At 50.9% G+C, this 22470-nt stretch overlaps 1 protein-coding gene across 4 annotated transcripts in view; it reads left to right on the top strand.

Moving 5' to 3' along the window:
* PLEKHM2 (pleckstrin homology and RUN domain containing M2) overlaps window positions 1–22149 on the top strand; it is a 30498-nt gene extending 8349 nt beyond the window's left edge. The window contains exons 4-20 of one of the 4 annotated variants that reach the window (XM_032231964.1): window positions 254–353; window positions 1658–1745; window positions 2007–2193; window positions 4004–4063; window positions 7052–7277; window positions 8190–8897; window positions 11969–12038; window positions 12779–12869; window positions 13513–13577; window positions 15203–15291; window positions 16362–16494; window positions 17118–17308; window positions 19363–19428; window positions 19515–19674; window positions 19813–19992; window positions 20714–20830; window positions 20946–22149. In XM_032231964.1, coding sequence (XP_032087855.1) covers window positions 254–353; window positions 1658–1745; window positions 2007–2193; window positions 4004–4063; window positions 7052–7277; window positions 8190–8897; window positions 11969–12038; window positions 12779–12869; window positions 13513–13577; window positions 15203–15291; window positions 16362–16494; window positions 17118–17308; window positions 19363–19428; window positions 19515–19674; window positions 19813–19992; window positions 20714–20830; window positions 20946–21083 — 2669 coding nt within the window. In that variant the 3' untranslated portion in view covers window positions 21084–22149. Of the gene's footprint in view, window positions 1–253; window positions 354–1657; window positions 1746–2006; window positions 2194–4003; window positions 4064–7048; window positions 7278–8189; window positions 8898–11968; window positions 12039–12778; window positions 12870–13512; window positions 13578–15202; window positions 15292–16361; window positions 16495–17117; window positions 17309–19362; window positions 19429–19514; window positions 19675–19812; window positions 19993–20713; window positions 20831–20945 lie in introns of all 4 variants that reach the window. The other 3 variants (XM_032231962.1, XM_032231965.1, XM_032231966.1) reach the window with 3 other exon arrangements.
* Window positions 22150–22470: the final 321 nt, after the last annotated feature.

The raw sequence follows: 22470 nt of genomic DNA, 5'->3' as shown, positions 1-22470 counted from the left end.
TTTAATTGTAAGTTTAGAGAATTAAAATCAATGTAGTGAACGATGCTGTAAATTCAGATGGTTATCGCACAGAGATATTTCTACCTGCTGTTTAAGAAGAGGTGGGATGTTCATATTTAAAAATAAATAAATAAAAACTTTATAAAAAGAGAATGTCCCAGTCAGATCAGCTCAGGGCGGCCTTCCTTCGGGTGGATCCCTGACAGCCAGCCAGTCCTACAAGGCAGTCTCTCTCTCTCTCTTCCTCTTGCAGGCCGAGCGTGGCTGTACCTGGCCTTGAACGAGAACTCCCTGGAGAGCTACCTCCGCCTCTTCCAGGAGAACCTGCCTTTGCTGCATAAGCATTACGTCAAGTGAGTCTGCTGGGCAGCTGGGCCGGCACCGTGGGAAGTGGAGGAGGAGGGAAAGGATCTCTTACACACACACACACATGCACACACACCACACCACACCCACACCACACCCACACCACACCCACACGACCTTTTCTGCCAAGGGGGCGCAGTGGTTAGAGTGCAGTACTGCAGGCTACTTCAGCTGACTGCTCGCTGCAGTTTGGCAGTTCAGATCTCACTGGCTCAAGGTTGACTCAGCCCTCCATCCTTCCGAGGTCACTGATGACAGTCAGTCATCAATGTCTTTCAGTTAAGGGATAATCCAAATAACATAGTCCCGTATCGTATAATCAGTTCAGAACTCAAAGTTTGCTAGCAGTTGCAAAACTTACAATAGCTCACGGCACTCAGATTAGATCAGCCCAGCATCTAACAAACAGAGAGCTAACAGTCATTCTGGCTCCCTCTTATGGCCGATTGAGGAAAACAGCAACCAACCACATTTTACAGTATGCTTTAAAGAAACAGGTACAACATTGTTACATGATTCATATATTGCCAACCCAACCGTTAGATTATATTTCTAACAGGTACAATGAGAACCCAGATTGTTGGGGGCAAGAGGCTGACTCTATAAACCGCTTAGAGAGGGCTGTAAAGCATTGTGTAGCGGTATATAAGTCTAAGTGCTATTCCTATTAAGATCCGCGGGGGTACAGTGGTTAGCGCGCAGCATCGCAGGTTAATTCTGCCAACTACCAGCAGTTTGATCCTGACTGGCTCACGGTTGATTCAGCCTTCCATCCTTCTGAGGTCGGTAAAATGAGGACTCAGGTTGTTGGGGGCAAAGAGGCTGACTCTGTCAACCGCTTAGAGGGGGCTGTAAAAGCCCTGTGAAGTGGTATATAAGTCTCAGTGCTATTGCTATTGCTTTTCCTTTGAAACTGCTATTCCCAGGGGGTGGCAGAGGGTGCTGGCCACCCTCAATGCTTCGTAAGAAACGCAGGTCAGTGCAAGGAGGGGGAAGTCCTGCTTTTCACGGCTTTTCGGTTGCCTCTCCCAAATTACGCTGTTGGGGCTTCCTCACGCTGCAGGGAGTTTAAAGGCAGCAGTTAGTTCTGAGTTAGTGCATCAGCCGGGAGTAGAGGATTGAGCATTGCAGAAGAGCTGCTGGCTCCAGGGTGCGGGGTCCCAGCACCCCTCAAATTGGAGAGCTTCTTCCCAGCCAGTGGGGCAACCAGTTGGGAGGAGCAATTCTGGGTTGTTGACTTCACCAGAAGGGTCCTGGGTAGAACTTGACCTCCAGTTTTTCCGTCCCGCAGAAATGCCCTGGTCTGCAGCCACGACCACCTGACCCTCTTCCTCACCCTGGTGGCGGGCCTGGAGTTTATCCGATTTGACCTGGACCTGGTGAGCCGCCTCCGGCCTCCTGGAGCAGCCAGCTTTTCAATTCCCTCCTCCCATTGGGCTGGGGCACATCCCACACCCGCCTTCCACTGCTGGGCCTCCTGATGGATTTCCCCGTTACATCTGAAGGCAGCTGTGTTTTTTTTTAAAAATTCTTTCCAACTGATGGGCAAACTTCCTGAAGCAAAGAACAGTGGGAAAGGGGATTTCTTGGGAGGGGAGGGCGAGCAGCAATTCCACCTTGATCTCTCCCGCTTTTTCCAGGATGCCCCTTACCTGGACTTGGCTCCCTACATGCCAGATTACTACAAGCCCCAGTACCTGCTGGATTTTGAGGACCGGCTGCCCAGCTCCGTCCATGGGTCCGACAGCCTCTCCCTCAACTCCTTCAACTCGGTGACATCCACCAACTTGGAGTGGGACGACAGTGCCATCGCCCCCTCCAGTGAGGGTAAGACAGCGCCATCGCCCCCTCCAGTGGGTGCGTGGATGGGCGGGCAGGAACTCTAGGAGCCAAAAGATGGCACGGGAATGCGTTGACTCCACGCTGGTGGGGCTGGTGGTTCCGGCCACGCCTGCCCAGGCGACCCTCCTGCCCATAGAACGGAGGGTCTGGATGGGACTGGGGGGGACAGTTCTTTGGCCAGAGGAAGGCCCTATCAAGCTGCAAACTCTGCCTCCAACATCTCCAGTTCAAAGCCCCTCAGGCAATTGGGGTGGGCCAGTGTTTTGAGGTACTGTGTTTCCCCCAAAATAAGTCAGGGCCTTATATTCTTCTGACACACCCCCTCCCCCGAAATAAGTGCTTGGTCTAGGAGGCGGCGAGCGTGGTCATCTCATGGCTGCTGCTATGTTGCAATATTTTCGGGGAGGATTTATTTTAGCGCATGCGCTCAAAAGTCCGATTGGGCTTATTATCCGGGGAGGTCTTATATTCGGGAAAACAGGCTACTTCTGAGCTTGCCTCCCTTGTTCCCATACGATCAGCATGGGTTTTTTTGACCAACCTCAAGGGCCGCTCGGCCTGAATCATCCCTTCCCTTCCACCCGCCCTCCCCAGTCGCAGTTTGGGAAAAGCCCTTCGCTGACACTGCTCTGCACTCAGAGGGAAAGCAAGAACAGCTTCCTTTAATCTTCCGAGATAACGTGGTCCCTGAGCAGGATCTGGAACTGAGCCCAGCCCTGCAGCCTGAGCTGAGAGAGAGTTCCCCGCCCTGCCCTTGTCCTTGCTCTATTCCCCCCACCCACCTTCCCCTTCGATCATGATCGCCAAAAGGTTATTCCATGTCAGTTAGTTAGTTAGTTAGTTTATTTTATTGTCATTGCAGATGGTACAACCCAATTAAATGCTGTCTTCAGTGTACATTATAACTATAAAAATAAAAACACACTTCCTTCGCATGCTATATCATTGAAATTGAAAAACCCTGATATTGCATTCATATTGCACCATTTCATAGAATTCAATGTACCATATTTTTTGGACTATAAGACGCACCGGTGTATAAGACGCACCAAGATTTCGAAGATGTAAGTAAGAAAAAAAAAGTTATTGTCTTCTCCGACCCCCAGCCAAAACGGGGACATTTTCCCCTTCCCCCAGCCCTGCTGAAGCCTGCAGAGTGCTTCTGGGGAGTGGGGGAAGGCAAAATCGTTTTGGTGAAAAACAGCCCGTTTATTGCCCATTTTTCACAAAATGGGATGCTGAGGCAGGGCTTCCGGAGGCCAAAAATGGCTGTATTTGGTGTATAAGACACACCAACATTTCCATGCTCTTTAAGGGGGAAAAGATGCATCTTATAGTCTGAAAAATACGGTAGTTACTTTCCTTGGATAGAAGCTGTTTTTCAGCCTATTTGTCCTTGTTTTTATTGTCCTGTACCGGCTGCCAGATGGTAATAGTTAAAAAAAAAAAGGGCGCCTAGGATGAGATGGATCTTTAAGGTTTGAACTTTCTTAAGGCAGAGGGAGCTATCAAGCTCTTCCAAAGAGGGGAGAGGGGCAACCCATGATCCTCTGGGCAATGACATTGACCCTCTGGAGCGCTGTCCTGTCTGCCCCTGGGCAATTGGCAAACCAGACACAGGGGCAATAAGTTAAAATACTCTCTATGGTGCAGCGGTAGAAAGTCCCCTGCAGTTTTCCGTTCAGTTGTTGTTTCCTGAGAGTCTCAGGGAGTATAATCTCTGTCCCACCTCCCCCCCACCTTCTGCCCAGTTTCCTTTCATTTCTAACCCTCCTTTTTATCCCTCGTTTTATAGATTATGATTTTGGAGAAGTCTTCCCTGCAGTGCCGTCCATGCCTACCACAGCATGGGAAGGTGGGACCAGCTTGCCTGGTTTTCCAGTTCCCTCCTCCTCCCCTTCCGCTCGCCCGCCCCCAGAGCTTCCTGCATGCTGGGCCACAGGTCTCTTTAACACCGGCCGGTGCCTGAGGGGCCCAGCAGCCAGGCCACCAAGCGCTTCGGTGGCAGGCTCTTGCCAGCTTAAATATTGGCTCCCTCAGCCCAGGGCATCTGCTGCCCAGTTCCACAGCCTAAGTGGTTCTCCAGGCCCTTCTCTATGCCTAACCACCTCCTATAGTTCTGTGGCTTCCGTCTTTCCAGCATGAACCATCAGTCTCTTTCTGGTTTGCACATTAACAAGCTTCCGGGGAGTGCTTCTGTGTTGGTGCCAGCGGTCTCCTCCTAACCCAGTGATGGCGAACCTTTTCAGTACTGAGCGCCAAAGCGAAATGGGCGTGTGCACCAGAGCGCCAGAAACCCGAAGACAAACTGGCCAGCGTGTGCATGCCTGTTTTTGGCCATTTTTCGGACTGTTTTCAGAAGCGCTTGGTGGTCTGGCTGCTGGGCCATTTTCAGGCCATTTTTGAGCCCTCTGGCACCTGCGAAAACCAGCTGGCCGCTCCAGCGGCTGCGAAGAAGGGCGGCCGGGAAACGGCCCAAAAGCGCTCTGGTTTTGGCCAGTTTTTTGGACTGTTTTCAGGCCATTTCCAGGCCGTTTTTGAGCCCTCTGGCACCTGCGAAAACCAGCTGGCCGCTCCAGTGCGAAGGACAGCCTGAAAACGGCCCAAAAAGTGCCCTGTTTTTCGGTCATTTTTTGAGCCATTTTCAGACCATTTTGGGGAAATTTTCAGGCCATTTTCAGGCTGTTTTTGAGCCCTCTGGCGCCCACAAAAACCAGCTGGCCACTCCAGCGCATGCGAAGGACAGCCTGAAAACGTCCCAAAAAGCGCCCTGTTTTTGGGTTGTTTTTCGGGCCGTTTTCTGGCACCAACGAAGACCAGCTGGCAGGCGCGGCGGAAACTAGAATCTACACCTGCCATAGGTTCGCCATCACGGTCCTAACCTCTTACTGTCCGCCTGTCAGTGCATGGAGGCCGGGGGAACGGACGTTAAGCCACCTGATCTCGTGGCCACAGATGCTTCCGCCAGCAGCTTCTCTTTCCCAGCTGGGTCCTGCTAGCGGCGGTGGCAGCTGCTGCGGCCCTTTCTCTGTCCTTGCCTCCCTCGGCTCTCGCCCTGCAGTACTTCGGAAGGCGGGTGGGCTCCAGGCTCCTGACTTAGCTCCTAACTCCTTTCACCGTTGAGCAAGTTGCTGCTCCCTCGGCCTGCGAAGGGAACAAGGAGAGCAGCAACCGAACGAAAGAGATGGAAAGTTAAACGGGTTGTCCCAAAGGTGCGTTTTTTTTTTCCCCAAGAGGCCCCTGGGCTTCCTTGTTTTTTCTTCGAAGACGTTTCGCTACTGGCCCCAAAAGTTTCTTCCGCTCTTCTTTGGGTCAACCGTGACCTGGATGACAGAGAATCTCCATAGACACTTAAACCGGTTGTGTCGTCTCCTGCAATTCATGGCTGAACACAGGTTTCCGGGAGGAGAGAGGGGATTTTGTAATGGAGTAATTGCAGAATTAAAGGTGGCTCGGTGGCTAAGACCCTGAGCTTGTCAATCAGAAAGGTCGGCGGTTCGAATCCCTAGCGCCACGTAACGGAGGGAGCTCCCGTAACTTGTCCCAGCTTCTGCCAACCTAGCAGTTTGAAAGCATTTTAAAAATGCCAGTAGAAAAATAGGGACCACATTTGGTGGGAAGGGAACAGCCTTCCGTGCACCTTCAGGCGTTGAGTCATGCTGGCCACTGATCACGGAGATGTCTTCGGACAGCCCTGGATCTTTGGCTTTGATGAGCACCGCCCCCTAGAGTTGGGAACGACTAGCACATAGGTGCAAAAGGAATTTTTACCTTTTTAATTGAAGAATTAGTAGAGACTGCCCTCTTGATTTTCTCCCCCTGCCCCCCCTCTCCTGGATGCTTCCCCACTTGTAAAACTGACCAAGATGCACCGTCCCATTTCCGGAGTCCCTTCAGCCGCAAGGGGCTGCTCCTGAGGTGGGCAACCTATTGCTGTTAGGCAGGGTTATGTCAGGCTCTGTGGGGTTTGGCAGAGATCAGGAGCCCCTTCTCCCCCCCCCCCCCAGTGGGTCTGGGCAGGAGGGGAATGTCCTCCTCTTCTTCGTGCGTAGCCTGTGGAGCAACACGCCAAGATGTCACCGTGTGTGAAATCAGGATGGTGAATTTTTTGAGCAAGTGTGCAAAAGAGTTGCATATGCAGCGTATCTTCTGAATGGGGACACTGCTGCTCCTGGGAACGGGGAGAGACAGCTGACCTCCTTCCTTCCTTCTTCCTTCCTTCCTTCTCCTTCCCTCTCCCATTGATTCCATACCTCCCATCTCTCCTTCCTTCCCTCCCTTCCATTGATTCCATCCCTCCCATCTTCCTTCTTTCCTTCCCTCCCTCCCTCCCTCCCTCCCTCCCATTGATTCCATCTCTCCTTCCCTCCCTCCCTTCCATTGATTCCATCCATCTCTCCTTCCTTTCCTCCCTCCCTCTCTCCCATTGATTCCATCCCTCCCATCTCTCCTTCCTTCCCTCACTCCCTCTCTCCCTCTCTCCCATTGATTCCATCTCTCCTTCCCTCCCTCCCTTCCATTGATTCCCTCCATCCCTCCTTCCTTCCCTCCCTCCCTCCCTCCCTCTCTCCTATTGATTCCATCCCTCCCATCTCTCCTTCCTTCTCTTCCTCCCTCTCTTCCATTGATTCCATCCCCCCATCTCTCCTTTCTTCCTTCCCTCCCTCCCTTCCATTGATTCCATCCCTCCCATCTCTCCCTTCCCTCCCTCCCTCTCTCCCATTGATTCCATCTCTCCTTCCCTCCCTCCCTTCTATTGATTCCATCATCTCTCTTTCCTTCCCTTCCTCCCTCCCTTCCATTGATTCCATCCCTCCCATCTCTCCTTCCTTCCTTCCAGAAGGAGACCTGACTGATACGCTCAGCTGTCCACGTTCTGTGGCCTCCGAGTTGAACAGCTGCCAGGCTTCCGCCAAGAGCCCCACCCAGCGCTACAACCCTTTTGACGGGAAGGTGGAAGCACCGTCATCCGCTGAGAGCACCCCAGTGCACGCTGCCTCGCTGAAGGGCGGCTTCGCGCCTGAAGGCACCGATCAGTCTGAGGGCGGCACAGAGCTGGAGGTCATCAGGTTGGTGCCGGGGAGGAAACATTCCCCAATTGCTTGGCTGCCCCGCTTGGCTCTGCCCTCTGCCCATGGCTCTCGTAGACCCTTCCTCTCCTGCTGTGGGAAGTGCCAGGAATTGTGGATTTTTTTCACTTTTTGAAGCTCAGGTGAGTAGGCAGGGGGAAAAAATACTTTAAAATGTGAGGGGGGAAGCTTCCGACAATCTTGCAGATCAGCGGTGAGCCGCACGATGGTCGGAAGTTCCCCCCCCCCCCCTGACATTTTAAAGCCTTTTCTTCCCTGCCTATTCACCCAAACTGGCAGGAAAAAAATGCTTTAAAAAGTGAAAAAAAGTTGGCCACGCCCACCCAGTCACATGACACTCCCCCACCAAGCCACGTCCACAGATCCAGTGGCAAAAAAATTACCATATTTTTCGGAGTATATGACACACCTTTTTCCTTCAAAAAAGAGGATGAAAATTTGGGTGCGTCTTATATACTGAATATAGCATTTGTGGCCTCCCGAAATCCCGCCCCCTTTGCAAAAATGGCTGTGCATAGCCTTTAGGAGGCTTATAGAACGCTCCTGGGGGCTGGGGAGGGCAGAAATGAGCAAAAAATGGGCCATTTTTTGCTTGGTTTTGCCCCCACCCTAGCCCCCAGGAGCACTCTATAAGCCTCCCAAAGGCTATGCATGCCCTTTTTTCTGACAAAAAACTGGGCCCGTTTTTGAGAGGTCTGCAGAGTGCAAACACTTTTTTTAAAAATTTGCCTCTTCAAAATCTTGGTGCTTGTACTCCAAAAAATACGGTAGATTTCACCGCTGGCCAGATGTCCCCCTATCCTTGAGCCCCGAACAAGCCTGCTGGCTGCTCGGCTTGCAGCTATTCCCTGGTGCACCATAGCCCGATAACTCATTTCCCTCTCTTGACAGGTTGGCTAAAAAGAAGAAAACAGGCAAGAAGAAGAAAGTGAAATCGGAGGAGGCCTCTGTCCCCTCCTTCCCTGCTCCTGCTGGAGACCAGGCGGTGGACCAGGAGGCCGGGCGGCCATGGACCACCCCAGAGTCCAACCTGACAGTCAGCACCGAAGCACCGGCCCTCTGCCAGCTGGGGCTCCAGATCCCCGAAATGAAGGACACGGCTATGGAACGGGTGGGGCAGGAACTCAGCAAGGTGATCGACTCGCTGGAGGCGGCCGACGGGTGGAGCCGCCCCCTGGATCCCCCGGACCAGTCCTTTCGGACCGACTTGCCAGGGGACCCCCCTTCGGAAGGGCCATCCCTTGGCAGCTTTGGTCAGGGTCTGCCGGCCCCCATGGACTTCTACCGCTTTACCGTTGAGAGTCCAAACACTCCTGCAACAGGTGGTGGCCACCATGACTCTGCAGGGCATGGTCAACCGGCACATGTTTTTGGTAGCCCTGAAGCTCCTGAACAAGAGGAAGAAAGAGGAGGAGAGGGGGAGGCTGCTGGGCCAGCCGTAGCCAGCTCGCCGGGAGAAGTGGTGGAGACGGCCAGTGCGGCGGCCCTCAGCAGGCTGAAGGAGGATCGGGCGAGCCCTTCTCCAAGCAGCGCCGAGGACTCAGGGGTGGAGGAAGGGCAGGGCAGTCCGTCAGAGGCTGCCCATCCCTCGGAGTTCAGGTAAGGGCTGGTTCCTCCCTTTGGCCAGACCCTCCACCTGAGAGATGGCAATGCTCGACCACCCTTCTTCCAAGGTGTGTGGGGGGGAGGGTGTGGCAGCCTGTGTCGGGGTTCCAAGTAATACATCCCTTGCAAGCAAAAACTCTGAGGCAGGTGAATTCCTAAAAGAATGCTGTATTTTTCGGCGTATAAGACGCACCTTAAAAAGGGTGAAAATCTGGGTGCGTCTTATACACTGAATACATCATTTTTGGTCTACTGAAACCCCGCCCCCTTTGCAAGAATGGACGTGCAGAGGGTTTGGGAGGCTTGCAAAGTGCCCCAGGGGGAAGGCAAAAACAAGCAAAGAACGGGCCATCCCCGCCCCGCCCCCCCAACACTCTACAAGCCTCCCACAGCTCTGTGTGGGCTTTTTTTTTTTTTTTTTGCAAAAAACAAGGCATGCAGGAGGTTTGGGAGCCCTGCAGAATGCAAAAACTTTTTTTTTAAATTTTTATTTTTATTTTTTGAGATTTGAAAAAGGTTTTTATTTTCCATTTTTTCATTTTCATATACTCACATATATACTGTGCATAGCCGGAGCCATACAACATTAAACAATAATCGCAGCAATTCCTCTTGTCAACAATACCACAAAAAGTAGAAACCCAATATACATCTTCCACTCTCCGTACACCTCTTTCTTCTACCCCCCTCCAACTTTCTATTTTCCCTCCATCATCCCCCTCTACCCTACTTCCCCTCCCCCTCTACCACTCCTCTCTCCCGATCCACTCCCTCCCTTCCTTCTCACCCTCCCTCCCATCCTCTCTCCCGCCCTCTCTACCCATCTTTCTTCTATCCCACTCCTCCTCCCCTTGGTGTATTTCCACTATATGTCAATGTATTTAACTTATCCTATTTTTACAGAGAAATTAAAGAAAAACAGTATACATGTGAGGTCGCATTACATTGAAATCTAACACATCATATCTAACCTAGTATATATCCCTCCCTCCCCCCCAACACCCCACCTCCCTCCCCCCCCGACTTCCCAGAACCCATACACGGTATAGATTTTTAGCAAACACAGTCTAAAATATATTGAGAAAAAAGAAATAAAGAAAAAAAAGGGTTAATAACATCTCTACATTGATCTTAGCTTCTTCTTGCTACGCTAACTTTGAACAATTTAAAAACTTTTTTTTTTAATGTACCTCTTCGAAATCATGGCGCGTCTTATACTCCGGTGCGCCTTATAGTCCCAAAAATACGGTAGCTTTATTGGAAATACCATATTGGCACATATCTGTCGAAAACCGACTCTGAAAGGGCCCCTTGGTTTTCACCTAATTAAAAGTAAACGTTTTTCCCTCAACCCGACAATCAGTCACATGGCCCCAATCACTGCAGCGTCCGCTGGTCTGGTGGCATCACTCCTCTTCCTTTCCGCCAGGTGTGACAACCTCCTTGGTTCCCAGGAGAAAGTCTTGAGAAAGTCTTTTATTTTGACTGCACAAGCCCAGCTATCTCTAATCCCTCCCTCTCCCTCGCTCCAGTGTGGGAACACTGAAGCTCCAAGATGGCTTTGCCCAGGCCAGCTTCAGGGTTGACAGCCTGCTTCCGGCATCCAGTTGGCAGCAGAAGTTGGGAGTTGGCACTGTTGCGGTGGCATCTCGGTCAGTGTGTGCTGAGAAACTGTTAGGGAGGCTTTTCAGGACAATTCTACCTTCGACATTCCCTGTATGCTCCTCCTCCTCCTCCTCCTCCTTGCCTCTTCAGCATCCTTTCCTTGCCAGTCCTCGTATTGAGATGCTTTCTGAGCTTGGTGGGGTTCTTGCAAACATTTCATTAACCAAACCAGGTAACATCACCGGCGCTAGCATCATTGGTCTAATACTGCTGATGTAGCCTATGGGCTTTGGTGGCGCAGTGCTTAAAATGCAGTATTGTAGGCTACTTCTGCTGACTGCCGGCTGCCTGCAATTTGGCAGTTTGAATCTCACCAGGATCCAGGTTGACTCAACCTTCCGTCCTTCTCAGGTGGGTAAAATGGGGACCCAGATTGTTGGATGGGGTTGGGGGAATAGGCTGACTCTGTAAACCACTTAGAGAGGGCTGTGAAGCACTGTGAAGCGATATGTAAGTCTTAAGTACTATTGCCATCTTCCTTCCCTTCCTTCTTTCCTTCCTCCCTCCCAGTGGTTAGGATGTGGTATTGCAGGCTAACTCTGCCCAATGCCAACAGTTCGATCCTGAATGGCTGCAGGTTGACTCAGCCTTCCATCCTTCCGATGTGGGTAAAATGAGGACCCAAATTGTTGGGGGCAAGAGGCTGACTCTGTAAAAACTGCTTAGAGAGGGCTGTAAAAACACTGTAAAGTGTTTTTAAATCTAAGTGCTATTGCTACTTGGGGTAATGAAACATCTGCCAGAAAACCACCGAGCTTAGAGAGCACCACAGACTCCCAGATTTCAACCTTGAGCTACCAATATTCTCCTTTATTACTCCTTGTGTTTCGTGAACGTAAAGGGACGTCCAAAATTGACCCTGTATTGCTTTCTCCATTCTGGTGAAATTTTTGCCTTCCTGGTGATTCCTACAGTTCCATGATGTCCTCTGTCAGAGTTTGTTGCCTACATTCAAATCCAGAAGCACACACAGATAACTGATACAGCTGGATTCATTAACTTCTTTATATACATAAGAATAGATGAATAAATGAACAATACCAACAGATGATTCTTCCAAGTAAACACAAGGCAGGAGAGTTACAGGCAAACACAAACAGTTAGTTTCATTTCAGCAGATAAGCCCAGACAGACTGCTAGTTTACTTCTCAGAGCAGCAGACTGCTTTCTTCTTAAGTTTCTGTTTCAATTCTCTGCACAGACTCAGATCTGTTTAAGCTCCTATTGGCTGACTTAGTTGCTATGCCTATTCATTGGCTGACCTTGTTCCCATGTCTCTCCATGTTATGAATATTTTAACATCTTCCTTGGAGAAAGCCACCTCACGATGGGGGTGAAGGAGGCAGGAGGCAGGTCAGCTCTCCCTCCTCATTATCGACTTGGCCTTCTCTTCCCTGCAGGGTAGACAACAATCACTTGCTTCTTTTGATGATCCACGTCTTTCGCGAGAACGAGGAGCAGCTCTTCCGGGTAGGTTTGATTGCCCAGAAGGGAGCCCCTTGTGAGCTGTTGTGGCCCGCCAGCAGCTAGCTGAGCTGGCAGCAGATTCAGACAGTGAGGAGGTTGGGGAGGAACCAGGGCCACTCCTGGAGTCTGGGGAGGGCTCTGATGATCAGCTGCCTTCAGCTGCCTTCAGAATCAGACATCAATGAGGCAGAAGAACAGCTGGAACCTGTTCCCAGTATGTGCATGCACAGAGTTGCCAGACTAAAGGAACAGCTAAAGAACGGGTCGACTTAGGAGTAAGGCCACAGGTGGACAGTGAATGGCCCCTCCCAGAGGAAATAAAAGAAACAAAAGGGTAGTGGAGTTTGCAGGAGACAATTAGTTCACTTAATTGGTTTGTGACTCTCCAAGACTCCTTGACAAGTTCTGCAGCTATCGTCCTGGCAGCTCTCCAAGCCAGATAAGATCTATGACCGTAAATCCTCCCTTGAAAGATTTTGCTGGATGTGAATGATCAGAATCCACAGCAAATTACTAAAAGGGTTTTTTGTCGGGACAAGGAGTTTGCTTCAGGCTCTCAGGAAGCCTGGGTCAGAACATGAGTGTGTTTCCCGCTCTCCCCTGCCCCTAACTCCTTGGGTGGGTGGGGGCAGAGGCTTCAGAAGGGAGCCAGACCTCTTCAGATCTAAGAGAAGCTTTTCTCACATCTCTACTGCGGGGTCAGTAACAGAGGTCTCTTCCCCCACCCCCCCACCCCCAAACAGATGATCCGCATGAGCACCGGACACATGGAAGGGACCCTCCAGCTCCTTTACTTGCTCCTGACCGACTGTTACATGTACCTCATCCGAAAAGGTAACCCCCTGTGAAAGTGCTATCGGTTGCCGCCTGCCTCTGAGCAATGCCTTGAGCTTTGCTCAGTGGTGGGATTCAATTTTTTTTACTACCATTTCTGTGGGCATGGCTTGGGGTATGTGGCTTTGTAGGTGTGGCAGGGGAAAGATAGTGTAAAAATCCCCATTCCCTCCCCACTCCAGGGAAATGATACTGCAAAATCTCCATTCCCTCCCCACTCCAGGGGAAGGCTACTGCAAAATCTCCATTCCCTCCCCACTCCAGGGGAAGGATACTGCAAAATCTCCATTCCCTTACCACTCCAGGGGAAGGATACTGCAAAATCCCCATTCCCTCCCCATTCCAGGAGAAGGATACTGCAAAATCTCCATTCTCTCCCGACTCCAGGGGGAGGATACTGCAAAATCCCCACTCCAGGGGCAGAATACTGCAGAATCCCCATTCCCTCCCCACTCTAGGGGAAGGATACTGCAGAATCCCCATTCCCTCCCCACTCCAGGGGAAGGATACTGCAAAATCCCCACTCCAGGGGAAGAATACTGCAAAATCCCCATTCCCTCCTGATCAGCTGGTCCCGATAAATACTCTTGGTGCAAGCACTGGCTGTGTGGATGACTCTGCGCCCTGTTTCTCTCATCCCCAGGAGCTGCCGAGAAGCCTTACATGGTGGAGGAGGCTGTGTCCTATAATGAGCTGGACTACATCTCTGTAAGTTGCTGAGGGTTGCTTGGGGCTCTGCCTCTTCCCGGGACAAGACCAGTAACTGGAGGGAGGGGCCGTCTCGCCCCAATCTTGCAGGGGCTGAGCATTCCCCTCCCAGAGGCCCAGGGGTTAAGGGTTCCTTCCAAATGGGCTTTTGCTTAAAATGGAAGGAAAACTAAAAAGAAAATAAGATTAAAGGTTCAGATGCGGGTAAGAGATGACGGATAAGGGAAAGTAGAGTGAAAGAATATCTTTATGAATATATTTCAATTAACGTGTATTAATATTAGAATTAGATAAGATAAGATACGATACTTTATTTGTATGCCGCCCTTTTCCCTGGGGGGACTCAGGGCGGCTCACAGTTCAGGGGGAGGGGAGGACAAACCAAGTTACATATAAGACAATACATCATTAAAAAGCACAACATTCATACTATTCGGGCAGGGTTAAGGTCTTTAGCCCCAGGCCTGTCGGGACAGCCAGGTTTTAAGGGCTTTGCGGAAGGTCTGGAGGGTGGTGAGGGTACGAATCTCCACGGGGAGTTCGTTCCATAGGGTCGGAGCTGCCACAGAGAAGGCTCTCCTCCGCATGGTTGCCAGTCGACATTGACTGGCTGATGGAACTCGGAGGAGGCCTAATCTGTGGGATCTAATTGGTCGAGTGGAGGTGAGACAATTAGGTTAGCAGTGTGATAGATTTCAGGATAATATCATAATATAAATACCATATTTTTCAGAGTATAAGATGCCCCTTTCCCCCCAAAAAATCTGGGTGCGTCTTATACATTGAATGCAGCATTTTTGGCCTCCCGAAACCCCACCTCCTTTGCAAAAATGGACGCGCAGAGGGTTTGGGAGGCCTGCAAAGTGCTCCTGGGGGTTGGGGAGGGCAAACACGAGTGAAAATGGGCCCGTTTTTCACAAAAACAGGTGTTTTTGCCTTTCCCATTCCCCAGAAGCACTTTGCAGGCTGCCCAAACTCTCTGCGTGCCCCATTTCCCCCCCAAAACCCTGGGGGCCAGGGAGGACAAACATTATTTTTTAAATTTACCTTTTCGAAATCTTGGTGCGTCTTATACTCTGGTGCGTCTTACAGTCCGAAAAATATGGTTATGAAGAATTGGAAATTAGGCTTTGAATGATTGTACTATTAATTATATATAAAAATATGAATAACAGTGAAATGTTAGAATTAAACAATGGGCAATTAGGTAAATGTATAAATGATTGTGATTGGTACTAAAAATGTAGAGGGAGATATTGAAGAATAAAGGATGAAATTTTGATTTAATTAAGGATACATGAATAACAAAAGAGGTGAAAAACATGTCTGAATATTATAGTGATATGAAAGGGAGGGAAATGTTAATAGGGATAAAAATAGAGCGGAAAAATAGCAAAAGATAGAAAGAAGGTTAAGAAAGGAAGGGTGATAATAAAAATGTATAAGTAATATGAAATAATGGAAATGAAATGTAATATTTATGAGTAATAAGATTAAGTTTATATGTATTGGAATGTAGAATACCCAGATAACACACTATTCACGCATTAATATGTATAACGAATATAAAAAATTAAAATTTGATTGAAAAAATAAAACCAAATGGGCCTTTGTTTTCCTGGCAGGTGGGTCTGGATCAGCAAACAGTGACTTTGGTCTGCACCAACCGCCGGAAGCAGTTCCTGCTGGACACGGCGGACGCTACCCTAACTGAGTAAGGGATAGGCGGGCCGCGTCTCCCCCGGTAACAGCTGCTGGGATGGCGAGGGATGCCGACTAGTATGCTGCGGTGATGCAGTGGTTAGAGTGCAGTCCTGCAGGCTACTTCTGCTGCCTGCCGGCTGCCAGCAATTTAGCAATTCAGATCTCACCAGGCTCCAGGTTGACTCAGCCTTCTGTCCTTCCAAGGTGGGTCAAATGAGGACCCAGATTGTTTGGGGAAAGAGGCTGACTTTGTCAGCGGCTTAGAGAGGGCTGTAAAAGCTCTGTGAAGCGGTATATAAGTCCAAGTGCTATTATTACTAGTGCTGTATAAGAGCCATGGTGGCGCAGTGGTTAGAATGCAGTATTGCAGGCTGACTCTGCCGACTGCTAGCAGTTCGATTCTGACCGCCTCAAGGTTGACTCAGCCTTTCGTCCTTCTGAGATGGATAAAATGAGGACCCAGATTGTTGGGGGCAAGAGGCTGACTCTGTAAACTGCTTAGAGAGGGCTGTAACAGCTCTGTGAAGTGGTATATAAGTCTTAAGTGCTATTGCTATTTATTTAGAAAAATTTATATTGCCACCTGCTCGCACATGGTGACTCAAGGCGGCTAACAAGGATATAAAAACACTATATAAAAGAAATGAAAAGGACAATAATAAAATAATAACACCCCACCCCAACCACAAATAGTTTTGTTCTTTGTAGGGTAGAATAATTTTCATAAATGGGTATCTCCCCTCCCCCTCAATGTGGTCCCTTCGTCTCTCTTTTAGTAACCCCTCTTGTTCTGAACGAGACTTCCAAAGATCACGAAGCCAACTCCTCATCCCGATAAAAGCCTTTTATTTAGGTTAAAGGGAATTCCTCTCCAGCAAAGTCCCGGCCAACAGTCTTTAAAGAGATTTCACAACTACAGACCTTGATCAGGCTTGGAGAGCTGCCAGGCCGATAATCTTCTAAACGCCACACTGTAGCAGCAATTACTTGGCAAGAAGTCAGGAATAGATCTTCACCCGAATGAATTGAACTAAATGTCTCCTTCAATCTAGCCCCCCTCTAATTCCCCTCTCCCTGCAGATTCTTCCTGACCTCTCTGAGGTCCGCCATGATCAAAGGCTGCCGCGAGCCGCCATACCCCAGCATCCTGACCGATGCCACCATGGAGAAACTGGCGCTGGCCAAATTTGTGGCTCAGGAATCCAAGCAGGAGGTGCGTATTCCTCCTGCCCTTCCTCCAGAGGTGGTATTCAGCAGGTTCTGACCAGTTCTGGAGAACCAGTAGCGGGAATTTTGAGTAGTTTGGAGAACCGGCAAATACCACCTGTGATTGGCTCTACCCCCATCTATTCTCTGCCTCCCGAGTCCCAGCTGATCTGGAGGAAATGGGGATTTTGCAGAATCCTTTCCCTGGAGTGGGGAGGGAATGGAGGTTTTACAGTATCCTTCCCATGGAATGGGGAGGGAATGGGGATTTTGCAGAATCCTTCCCCTGGTGTGGGAAGGGAATAGGGATTTTGCAGAATCCTTCCCCTGGTGTGGGGAGGAAATGAAGATTTTGCAATATCCTTCCCCTGCCATTGCCCACCAGGCCACGCCCACAGAACCGGTAGTAAAAAAAATTGAATCCCACCACTTCCTTCTTCCCTTCCAAGCGCAGAGGAGTTCCATGTGCTGTAGCCACCCCAGGCAGCCTTCCCTCTGAGAGATGCACCAGCCCTGTCTCCATTTGGGAAGTGTGTGTGTGGTGGTGGGGGAAAGCCAAGCCAGGGATTTGGGGCAGGGGCTCCTTTGGTGGCTCAGAGCCTGGCTAAGTATCTGACTTGCCTTTGGTAGATCTCGGAAGTGGTGGTCCACTTCTATGGCCTTGTTCACTGGGAAGACCCCACGGATGAGAATCCCGGCCCACCTTTGTCTCACTACCTGTCCACTGAAAACTGCATCGTCAAGGAAGGTGTGCTAAATTACAAAGCAGGAACCAATTACCTGGGCAAGGAAGTCTGGAAGCCCTGCTTTGTTGTGCTCAGGTGAGGAGGAGATGGACGGGGCCGGAAGGAAGGTTGGCTTACACTCGGGTTCCTTTTTTAAAAAAATGGTTATTGTGAATTGTTATTGAAGACATTCTTAACGAAGTAAAAACCGTAAGAGCAAGTATAATAAATTGTTGTTGTTAGTTGCGAAGTCGTGTCCAACCCATTGTGACCCTATGGACAACATTCCTCCAGGCCTTCCTGTCCTCTACCATCCTCTGAAGTCCATTGAAGCTCACGCCGACTGCTTGAGTGTCTCCATTCAGCCACCTCCTTCTCTGTCATCCTCTTCTTCTTTTGCCCTCCATCGTTCCCAGCATGAGGCTCTTCTCCAGGGAGTCCTTCTTCCTTCTCATTAGATGGCCAAAGTATTTGAGTTTCCTCTTCAGGATCTGGCCTTCTAAAGAGCAGTCAGGGTTGATCTCCTCTAAGACTGACCGGTTGGATGGCCTTGCAGTCCAAGGGACTCAATGCAGGAGTCTTCTTCTCCAGCACCAGAGTTCAAAGGCCTCCATTCTTTGGCGCTCGGCCTTTCTTATGGTCCAACCTTCACAGCCATCCATTGCAACTGGGAAAACCACAGCCTTGACTAGATGGACTTTTGTTGGCAGTGTGATGTTTCTGCTTTCTAGTAGGCTGTCTAGATTTGCCATCGCTTTCCTCCCCAAGAGCAAGCGTCTTTTAATTTCATGGCTGCAGTCCCCATCTGCGGTGATACAATAAATAGAAATGTCAACTAGCAAAGAAGAAATAGAAAAGATAAGCCTGCCTCGGAGTTTTGTTTTCTGTGGATATGTTACTTGGAACTCTGACAGCCACGTTAATACCATAATGAGCCTCATTCCAACTATCTGGTCCCTTCCCAGTTTATAGAATTTGATCACTTGATGCAAAGATTGCAGAAGTTCGTCCTTGAAAAGTTTATAGAAAGAGACTAGTAAACTAGCAAAGCTTTCCTGATTTTGACCTTTTTTATAGCTTTACCAAAGGGTTAGTGGCACAGTGGCTCAGTAGCTAAGACACTGAGCTTGTTGATCAGAAAGGTCGGCAGTTTCGCGGTTCGAAACCATAACGGAGTGAGCTCCAGTTACTTGTCTCAGTTTCTGCCAACAAGCAGTTCGAAAGCACGTTAAAAATGCAAGTAGAAAAATCGGGACCACCTTTGGTGGAAAGAGAACAGCGCTCTGTGCACCTTTAGGGTTGAGTCATGCCGGCCACATGACCACGGAGACGTCTTCGGACAGCGTCTTCGGATTAGCCAGTATTTGGGTCTGGCTAATCTAAAGAAAAGAAGAATTAGGGGTGACATGATAGCAGTATTCTAGTTTTTGAGGGGCTGCCACAAAGATGAGGGGGGGGGGGGTCAAAGTATTCTCCAAAGCACCAGAGGGCAGGACAAGGAACAACGGATGGAAATTAAACAAAGAGAGAAGCACCCTGGAACTAAGGAGAAACTTTCAACCAGTGAGGAGAATTCACCAGTGGAACAGAAGTCGCCCCCAGAAGTTGTGGGGGCTCCTTCACTGGAGGTTTTTAAGAAGAGACCAGACAGTCACTGAGATGATATAGGTTCTCCTGCTTGAGCAGGGGGCTGGACTATAAAACCTCCAAGGTCCCTTCTAAATTTGATTGTGTTCTACTCTACTATCACCTCCAGTATGTCTTCTCTTGTGTGTTTTTGACTTGGCAGTTCTACTTTGTGAAAAGTCTCCTTGTAAAAGTTGTAGTTGAATCCCAAACCATCCTTACATCTGTACCTTTGTCACGTAATATGTCTGGAGTGAAACCCTTTTCTGTCAGTTGCTCTAACGAACGACTTCTTTCGCCTTGGTTTGCAGCTTTTCTGATGGTCATCATCTTTTAAACATGTAACCCCAGAGTTATTTGTCCTGGACTCTGGTTCTTGGTGACACCATAAGGGGCCCCATCCCGTCCTCTTAAGAGAAGGGAGGGAGCATTTAATTTGCATAATGGTATGCTAATTAAAGGTTCCCCAGGTTTGAACTGGGAGGGGCCTTTTCCCAGCAGCTGTTTCTGTCTTCCCTCTGCAGTAATGGCATCTTGTACCAGTACCCAGACCGGACGGACGTCACTCCGCTGATGTCTGTGAATATGGGGTGAGTCCCAGATGAGGCAGCCTCCCAGCCCCCCCCCCCAACTCTGGCCCCTCCGTCTCATTTGCCGCGAACTCTCTCCCTTGCAGGGGGGAGCAGTGTGGCGGTTGCCGAAGGTCGAACGCGACAGATCGGCCCCACTCCTTCCAGGTCATTTTGACCGAGCGCCCTTCCCTGGAGCTGAGCGCAGAAAACGAAGAGGAGATGGCCGACTGGATGCAGTACTTATGCCAGGCGGTCTCCCAAGGGGTAAGGTCATCCTTGGGATTGGGGCCACGGGGAGAGGTGAGGTCCCTGGGGCTCCTGGGCTGCCCGGTGACTGGACGGGAGCAGGGCCCTCTCGCTCTCAGGAGCTCCAAAGGTGGTTTGGCCCTCCTTCCCACCCAGGTCATCCCACAGGGCATGGCCCCTGCACCCTGCGTCCCCTGCTGCCTGGTGGTGACGGAGCAGAAACTGTTCACCTGCCACGAGGACTGCCAGACCAGCTTCTTCCGCTCATTGGCCACTGCTGAGCTGGCGGACGTGGCTTCTGTCTCCACAGAGTCTGGTCGGGAATATTGCCTCCTGGTGAGTCTTCAAGAGGAGGAGGCAGCATATTCCTTCTGCTCTTGGGGTGTTCTGACCGAGGCTTCCCAAGAGCATGAATCAAACTCCTGGTCCAACAAAACCCCTTTTATTAATTTCCTGTGAATTCTGCTCATTCACACCCAGCAAAGTCTTTCAAGGGAGGATTTACAGTCACAGACGTTATCTGGCTTGGAGAGCTGCCAAGCCGATATCTGCAAAACTTGGCCAGGAATCTCGTAGAGTCACGAACCAATTAGGCAAACTAATGGTCTCCTGCAAACTCCACTCTCCTTTCGCTTCTCTTTTATTTCCTCTGGGAGGGGCCATTCACCGTCCACCTTTGGCCTTAACTCCCAAGTTGACCCCTGTTCTTTAGCTGTTCCCTTCCCCTGGCAACTCTGCGCATGCACACACTGGGAACATGCTCCAGCTGTTCTTCTGCCTCACTGAAATCTGACTCTGAAGGCAGCTGATAAGTGGCACATGGCTCTGGCCCCCTCTCCACCTCCTACATACAGCCCACGTCAGAGCCTTCCCCAGACTGGCCCATCTTCCTCCCCAACCTCCTCACCGTGAATCTGCTGACACTGGCGGGCCACAACACTTGGGAATTTGCCAGACCTGGGGCTCATCTGCTGCAGTTTGTTAAGTGAAGTTCTTGGCCCTGCTGCGTCAGGAAGCCCCAGGGTCTCACGTACCCTTCCTCTCCTTACCCCTTTAGGAGTTTGCCCAGGAGCAGAAGCAGTACGTGCCCCCGTGGGTCCTCTATTTCAGCTGCCCTGCCGAACTGGAGCGGTTCCTGCTGGCACTGGATGCTGTGTGGAAGAGCACCTACCAGGTTGGCTGGTCATGCGGCGGGCGGCCTTGGTTCTGTACACGGGGGGCTTCCAGGCAGCAGGTGGGCAGCCCCATCTTCCCCCTCATGGCTCCTTTTGTCCCCGCTGTGTCTGCAGGTGGACCTTCTGCACAAGCCCCTCGAGGACAGCTCCATCCGGAAGAAATGCGAGGATGCGCTGAGCCTGATCCACAGCATGTGGCAGCGCAGCGACAGCCTGTGTCGCGGCCGGGCTTCCCGGGACCCCTGGTGTTAGCCTCCCGGGAGGCGAAGAACAGCCTGATCCCACCAGGCGGACGCACGGACGGGCGCACGAGGGTGGGGAGGACCTGAGGCAGGAGGGGTGCGGGCCTCACTTGCTTTGGACACTCCACGAGCTCAGCTCCAAGCCCAGGAGGGGGGTCTGTTTGCTACCGCTGCTATTGACTCCGTCTCGCACACCGGTTGGGCTGACGGGTTACAGGACGCCTTTGTGCCAAGGGTGGCTGTCCGTGCCGCATCTCAGTAGGGATTCTGGGTAGAAGAGGGAGCAGGAAGCAGGATTTTTGGGGCCACTCCAGGGTAGGATGGGGTCCAGGAGATGGGAGGGATAGCCATGAAGAATGGTGAGCTTAGGGTTCCAGTGGGGAGGGGCTTCTGCACAAAGTGGCGCCATTAGGCTGGCAGCTGTCCGTCTTTTAGACGCCAGAGCCCAGACTGCATCATCCTCCCGCCGCATGTGTTACTTTTGTCCAAGGCTGGCAGCAAGTCTTGGGCCACTTCCTGGTCCCGGTTTGCCTTTCGCAGCTTCTATGCTACTGTCATGGCCGCCTTCCTTGCCCACCCCACCCCTACTGAGCTAGGAAGGAGCCGCTGGGGCTCCCCCACACCCGCCTCTCGTCTCGCCCTGCTCCCTGGCAGCAGAGCCACTGGTGGGGGGAATTGGGCAACAGGCCTGGGTGTGGGGGGGGGACAGTGTCTCCCACCACTTGGAGCTGAGGGTCCTTCTGCTGGGAGAATTGGGGGGGCGCAACAGCTCACAGGGCTTTCTGCACACAGACTACCCGCCCAACTTTGGGGGATCTGGGTTCAAGTTGCAGTTTAATCCTTCCAACAGTCGAGCTAGGAGTAGTTGTAGTTGCCTTGGGTTTTGTTTTTTTTTTTAAAAAAGCTTTTCTTATTTTTTAGACTCTTTAATTTTAACGAATGAAACGAGAGACCTGCTAATGTACTGTGTGTGTTTCCCGCAGGGGCCTCTTCCAAGGAGAGGCCCCTGTGGCACTGTGGGTCCGGATACCCGTGGGCCGGCCCTTCTAATAAAGGCAACTTGGCGATACACAGCACTGCACGCCTGCCTGCTCAGCCGCCTCCCCTTTGCCACCCTGAGGCTTCCTCCGGGGCCCGAGGCCTTCCGTCGGCTCGTCCTGCTTGCCACCGAGTACTAGAGATAGGTAGGAGCATCTCCAGGAGGGTCACTAGAAGCGACTTCCAAAGACCAACATTTTTTGGCCTCTTGCTCTCAGAACTCAGTTCCTCAGATCCGCTTCCTACAGCCATGCCCTGCAGGGGTGCCCGCCTGAGACCCTGGCCCAGAGCCAATGTCCGAGATCTTCAGGGTTGACTCAGCCTTCCATCCTTCTGAGGTGGGTAAAACGAGGACCCAG

The sequence above is a fragment of the Thamnophis elegans genome, chromosome 15 (assembly GCF_009769535.1).
Source record: "Thamnophis elegans isolate rThaEle1 chromosome 15, rThaEle1.pri, whole genome shotgun sequence".
NCBI lineage: Eukaryota > Metazoa > Chordata > Lepidosauria > Squamata > Colubridae > Thamnophis > Thamnophis elegans.
Note: the sequence above shows the minus strand (reverse complement) of the source record. Positions and strands in the feature narration are given on the sequence as shown.